The sequence below is a fragment of the Nothobranchius furzeri genome, chromosome 18 (genome assembly GCF_043380555.1).
Source record: "Nothobranchius furzeri strain GRZ-AD chromosome 18, NfurGRZ-RIMD1, whole genome shotgun sequence".
In the NCBI taxonomy this organism is placed as follows: domain Eukaryota; kingdom Metazoa; phylum Chordata; class Actinopteri; order Cyprinodontiformes; family Nothobranchiidae; genus Nothobranchius; species Nothobranchius furzeri.
This window is the reverse complement of record NC_091758.1, coordinates 29,084,917-29,091,830: the sequence shown is the minus strand read 5'-3', so window position 1 is coordinate 29,091,830 and position 6,914 is coordinate 29,084,917. Positions and strand designations below refer to the sequence as shown.

The 6,914-nt window shown below is 39.5% G+C and overlaps 1 protein-coding gene across 1 annotated transcript; it reads left to right on the top strand.

The window, feature by feature from the left end:
- The first annotated feature begins 991 nt into the window (after window positions 1–991).
- On the top strand, window positions 992–5,726 carry LOC107392038 (peptidase M20 domain-containing protein 2). The gene is given in 6 exon segments (XM_070546779.1): window positions 992–1,176; window positions 1,276–1,421; window positions 1,755–1,906; window positions 3,939–4,065; window positions 4,218–4,325; window positions 4,479–5,726. Coding segments are annotated over 6 exon segments (855 nt in total). The 3' UTR covers window positions 4,616–5,726.
- Window positions 5,727–6,914: the final 1,188 nt, after the last annotated feature.

Genomic DNA, 6,914 nt, shown 5'->3' with positions numbered 1-6,914 from the left:
CCGCGCTGTTCGCTTCCTATTGTAAAATAGACCCTAGCTTGTTACTGTAAAGTTCTAATAATTCCACTGTAAAAACCATTGAATTTAAAATGTGTCTGTACAGATTCTGAAATACCATTTCTAAATTTTGTAACTGGCCTCATTGTGACTAATTGTGTTAACGAACCTTTGTTTTTCCAACCTGAGGTTGATATAAGTTCTATCTGTGAGATATTAATTTAACCTTTCCACAGAAATCAGCTTTAAAAGATGCAAATTGACATTTTAACATCCAATAGTAGTTTTTTATGTGATACTACATGAATTTTACACATGATTTATCCCAAGATTTGCTCATTTATTTAGCATGGTGATGTAATACGCCGTAATAATATAATTAGCTATCAAATAATTATCATTCACAAAACTCAAAACAATATTTTAATGAATACTCTGTTCCTATTTATTTGATTTGTGGGGCAAATTGCATTTAATTTTTGACATAAATGTCAAGCGCAGTTCATCAAAAGGCAGCAGATCAGTGGGGCGTCCCAAGTGATAAACAGCTGGGTCCATTAAACCTTAGGAGAAGGCAATAAAAGGCCAAATTTAGGGGAAATAACATGGAATTAGTGATGAAAAGTGACATTTATTTTAGTTCCGTCTAGCTATAAAGAGATTAATTACCTAACTGGCTAAAAGATAAGACTGCCGCCAGATTTGCTTTGATGCCTCTTTTAAAAATGAGTGGCCGAGTGGCCGAATGGACAGAAGAGGTGGTTTTCAGTGGATTCAAAGGGAAATTGATCAAAAAGAAAGAATTAGTTTTTCTGATGTAACTGGACATTTTTAGAAAAATAATAAAGGAGATGTTAAGAATACCCTTTATGTTTCATTCTTAATAAAGATTCTCACATTCTCATATTGGGATTTTAAGGAGAAAATGAGCTTTTTCCTGTTAGACAATGGAAAGTTAACTCGTCTGAAATGTCAAGCAGCATGGGCACATAGAATGTGTCAGATGACGGAACTGGTTTTATTTCAGATTACTGTTCTTGGAACTCCCGCAGAGGAGTCCGGCGGAGGAAAGATCGACCTGATCCAGGCAGGCGCCTTCGCTGACATCGATCTCGTCTTCATGGCTCATCCAGCTCAGCGGGATGTTTCTTTCCTTCCCACTTAGGTTCTTTTATATATGTCTCCCGCATATTTTATCCTTTCTTCCCTATAACAGTTGCCTTTATAATAAACACAATACCTTTAGTGCTTATAGACGGCTATATTTGTGTTACACAGGGTGGCAGTGAAGTATCGTGGGAAAGCATCTCATGCCTCTGCATACCCCTGGGAGGGGATAAACGCTCTGGATGCTGCCGTGCTGGCCTATAACAACCTCTCTTTGCTCAGACAGCAGCTTAAACCTGATTGGAGGCTTCATGGTGAGAAACAGAACATTCAAAATTTAGCTCGACCTCTCAAGTGGCAAAATGATGGAGATTTGCATTTAACTTTTACACTGCAACAGTTGAAAGAGCTTTATCCACTAAATAATTTGGTCAGAATAATTTTTCTAAGCTGGGTTAGAAGAGTCAGGAAATACTTGATGGAAGCATAATTAATTGGCCTATTCTGGATTTCTTGAGAACCCGTGGGAATTTATGAAGATTTCACTTAAAACGGAAGACTTTAAACTTTTGGTAATAAAGTCATTTCTGGTTTCATGTACATTGCAAGATTTATAAGACAAATCTCTCTTTCCCCTTCTCCTCAGGCATCATCAAAAAATGGAGGGGAGAAGCCCAACATTATCCCAGCCTATTCTGAGTTAGAGTATTTTTTGCGCACCCCTTTGCTCAGTGAACTAAACAATCTGAAGGCCAAAGCCGAGGCTTGCTTCAGGGCAGCTGGAGAGGCAACGGGCTGCCAGGTTAGTACTCTGCTTTCTTCTGGTCATAAAGCACCTGTCTTTACTTATTAAACTTACAAATACGGGAAAATACACCTTTAGATATATATACAACAGAGGGCGTAGTGCCATTCTGTGGTGTCCTGTCATGTATCCGGTCCAAGGTAGTGTGTGTTTTATTCTTTTAAGAGACTTTTTAACACAGGCAGATTTGTCCCTTATCCTCCTCCACCTCTTCATGTGCTCGCCACCTCTAAACCCATGTTTCCTGTCATTTCTGCCCACGAATAAAATACTTGCTGTGCATTTTTTCACTTCTCCAATCACAGGGGAATAAAAAGTTAATATTTTAGAGTTTTTCCACGAGGTATTCTTCAAGCTGCTCTGTGTCTGCTGCTAGATATCCTCGGCTCTCATGTTTTTGAAGGCGCAATGGCGGCACTGTAGATGACGGCGGCGTCCTGACCAATCACAAGCTTGTGATCTCCATCTCGACGGACGGATATTTAGAAAAGAGAGCTGGACTTCGTCCGTCCTAGCGAGGGCTCTCCAGCAGGCTCGTAAGGGCGGATGATGGCGTTGCGTGTGTCCGTTCTGACGCAGATGGAGAAGTATAAATTAGACTTAATACCATAATCAGAATGGGAGCCTTTATCCTGTTTGTCCTTAAGAAAATCTAACTACTGAATGAAGTGCGTTTGGTTCCATAGCAATAGGTGGTGACAGGCACCATTTCTCGTTAGCATTCTTCTGGCTAGCTTAGAAAAAAAAGGATGTAGAAGTATAATAACAAGATTACAGGTAAAAACCAAAAAGCAATAAGCTATTGCCTGACCAGCTAGCCCCATGCTTCCTTATGGGAAGCAATGGGTCTGGGAACGCTCCTATTCGAATAACTCCACCCCCCTGAGAATTCTAACCGAGCCAATCAGAGCTGAGCAGCATACGTCACACACCGCAGCACTCAGTTTCTCATAAACAATGAAGACGGCTTCTGAAATGGAGTTTGCTGCAGCTGTTTTCTCAGTTCTAAATGACTTGGACTTGTCTTTAAAACCACAAGTAGAAGTGCTAAAAGCCTTTCTTCGCCAGACGCCATGTTTGACTACAGCTAAAAAACTATAGCGTCGCGCGGTACGGTCGGCATTCCCGCCTTTTATCTGATTGGTTATTTTGAGCTGGCTAGTCCCGCCCCTCATGTGCCTCTCTGCCTGTGAGTAACCAGACTAGTTCTCTGTGAAGAATTAAACAGAGGACTAGTTTTGCAGGCCAGGCTAATAAGCTATTATTGTAACCTTCAACCAATAAGAAATATGAACAAAAGGGAAACTTGGGGTTCTAGAACTATGCAGCATGAGGGAGAAAGATATATTAATGTACATCAGATATTGAACACATACTGAATATTGCATTGGCGTTATTGTGTAACAGGATAATGCCAGTACCAGTTAAACTGAGGAGTTATACACTTTTACTGCAGAGGGGATCAATGATCTACAGTAGCGTTCTGTTTTGCATTTTGGATGTCTCAGTCCCAGTCTGTCACTGAAGACTGATACAGATTTTTGCAAATTCTGCTTTATTTAAAAGAAATTAAATTAACAGAATACAACTGTTCTTTTTTTAAATTTCTGATTAACTTGAAAACTGGGATTCTGGAAGTAAAACCTGCTAGCATGAGCGGCTGCTTAGCGAGGGCGAGACAAATCACTGATTAGTTCAATCATGCTGGTTTGTTTTGGATGATATTCTTAATAAAATATTTTTCAGGAACACTGATGTTTGAAAATAAACAAACCATATCCAAAAACCTGTGTGTTTTGTCCTCATTCTGTCATATTGACCCAAAACACGATTCACAGAGTTTAGCCTTTTGATTGTCTGTCATTCAGACGGCACGACAAAATCAAATATGCAGAATGTAGTAAAAAAAATGTACAGTAATGCTTTTTATTTTTTTTTTACATTATTTTTGTGATAATTTGCAGCTGAAATGAAAAATAAATAAAAGTATATAACAGCACAGCTCTGTGAATTTAATTGTTTCTCACAGGTGGAGATAGACTACATCAGGCATCCTTACTTTAACATTCTGCCCAATTCCACTCTGGAAAACCTGTATGAAAGCAATGGAAAAGCTTTGGGAATGGAGTTTCCCGAGCAGCCTGCCAAGTTCTCTGGTAGGTAAAAATGAAATCTGTTTAAAGTCATTATCATCACTTTAAGGTCTGCGCATTAGCAGCAGTGCTGTGATCTGGTTTGTTGTTTCTGCGGACTGCTCTTTGAGTCATCATAGAATCGTTTTCAGAGGGAATTTGTAATTATCTGGCAGGGTCCACAGACTTTGGCAATGTATCATTCGTGATGCCTGGTATCCATCCTTTTTTCTACATTGGCACTGACGCCTTGAACCACACAGAGGAGTACACTGAAGCAGCAGGTATGGCAGCTCGTAACTATTGGCAACAGAAATTCTTCTTAATGAAGCTGAACTTTAGCAACGATCAGACATCGTCTCGTTCCAAGTCACACAGTTTGTTTGCTTCTTTTTATAGTGTTTTATTTTCTCTCACTGCTCTCTTTCCTGTGCCAGGAGCCGAAAAGGCCCAGTTGCACACCCTGAGGACAGCCAAGGCCTTAGCGATGACAGCTGTGGACGTTGTGTGCTGCCCAGAACTGCTGCAGAGAGTCAGGGATAATTTCAGGCAGGCCAAACTGGAGCAGAAGTGACTGCAAAGCAATAATACAGCTCTAAAAGATCTAAAAATATGATGACCTTGACTAGATTTAAAGTTTGAATTTAAAACACTTAAATAATGAGCTAAAAAAACAAATGTAGGGTATTAATGGTCTAAAACTAAAAGTTATGTTTGCTTATTTGATTCAATGCTGACATTTTCTGGTCAAGCATTTAAATTAAAAAGGGCTACAACTGTAGCTACAGAGGATTCTGCAGGTGTTTATAGCTCGAGCAAAGCTTTTTTCAGGCTGTAACAGAATGAAATGACTGTTTTCCACCAAAAGTCATTTCCCCCCTCTGCTAGGACGCAGAACTAGTCTGCATGAGATATTGCCCCAAGGTCTCATGCATTTGCTTATAAACTGCTTCTTTCCAGCTCAAGAGAAGAATGAAGAATTGACTCTCTCCTTTTAATAAATCAAAGAACTCTATTTTAAATAAAGCTAATCAAACAAAGTGTTGGTCAATAATAAGATGTGACCAATCTGTGAAATCAAAATATTAATTACTTTATTATAATCCTATAGAATATAATAAGTAATATGACTTTAAATGTTTCCACTAGGACTGATCTCACGTAGCGTCAAGAGGCGACACGTTGCTTTACTGATCCAATCAGAATCTGCCAGATCTGATGGAGGCGTGGTTTTGGTGGTGCTTGGTAAATCTGTCATCTTTTCATTCGACCATAAACCAAAACATCTGAAGTATGAAACTATGCCCACGCCATCTTTAACGCCAGTTCAAAGCGTTCTAGAGAAGTTGTCGGAGTGGCCAATCCGTAACTTTCTCATTACAAGGTCTCATTCACCTTAGTTACACCATACATTTAGTGTTAAAGTTAGTCTAGTTTTAATTTGTTTAGTAATAAATCTTTAAACTTGACTCTCTCTTCTGTTGTCTCTGAATTAATATGAGGTTGTTATCTAATCCCTGCAATAAAAAGTTCCAATCTTCTGGTTAAAATAACCCAACAGATCTATAAGGTTGATTTCATATTTCCTATGGAAACCTATGTCTTATGGCTTATTAAATAACATTAAATTTAAATCAATAAAAGGCCAAGCATCAATTGGCTTTCCAAACACAACTTCACCTCTCTGTCTCCCTTCTCTCGTAGGGAAGTTTTCAACTCAAACAGGGTTTTGTACTTGTATCTGCTCAGTGGTGAGTAGCCAGCAAGTGAACACATCTGAGCACTTAACACCTAACGAATTGAGATATTTCCCTCAGGAGTTCCTAGAGATCAAAAACAGAGAGGAAAAGAGAGCGCAAAGTGGAATTATAAACACCAGGTGATCAGGGCCGTATCATATGACATGAAATGAATTTTAATGCTGCTCCCTGACCGCAGGGGGTCCCTTACTTTGAACCTGATTTGGCGTCCTCCACCTTGCAACTAAATTAAACCAAAATGGGGTTTATATAAATATATTTGGGTGTTTGCGTGTGTTTTACAGATTTTAGGGAAGCTTTTGGATCAGAACACAGGCATCTTTTTGATGGAGTGACCTCCCACCCTTAGCAGTGATCAAAACATGCGAGCTATTCACAACAAATCGAGCTGCAGTATACACAATTTCTGATTTATTCTTTTTGCATACATAGGTGGGCCCCATCTGGAGTATATATGGGTAAATGTAGGCTGCTCCGAGGTGGCCCCACAGGGGGGTGCCTATTTAAAGGTACACTAAGTAACTTTGTCATATTTAAAAATTATTGTTTTTAGCCAGTAGCTGCTAAAATGTGCCTTTACAGGATGAATGAATAGTTTCTCAGCTCTTTCCTCTGCTTGTCGGGAGAATATCACCTTTGCAACTTGAGCCTCTCCCGACTGGTGACCTAAACTTTTGCAAAGTCACGTATCTTGCGAGAAGCAATAATGCTAAACGGCAATCCCATGTTTACAGCTCAGAACAGCTAGACATGGTTGGTGTTTACTGCATCTTGTTCATCGTGGCGGAGCCTCAGAAGAAACAAAGATAACTTTTATCTGATTAAGCTCAAAAGTGAAAAAGAACTTCTGACTAAGGTAGGATCAAGATTGGGAAAGCGTCTTCTGAATGGATGGAGAAAAAAAAAGATTCAAGTCAGATGGAGAACTTGCAATCACGCTATTGCACTTGTGGTATGTGGTCATTTGGTTTGCGAACACGAGCGTACAGTGAGGGTAGGGGAGCACAGTTTGTTTTTACGAGTGATTTAAAACGGACACTTGGGGGTGCTGAAGCAAGTTAAAACTGCCTGTCCCTTTCACATGTATGAGTAAACTATAAGGTTGTTTCCACC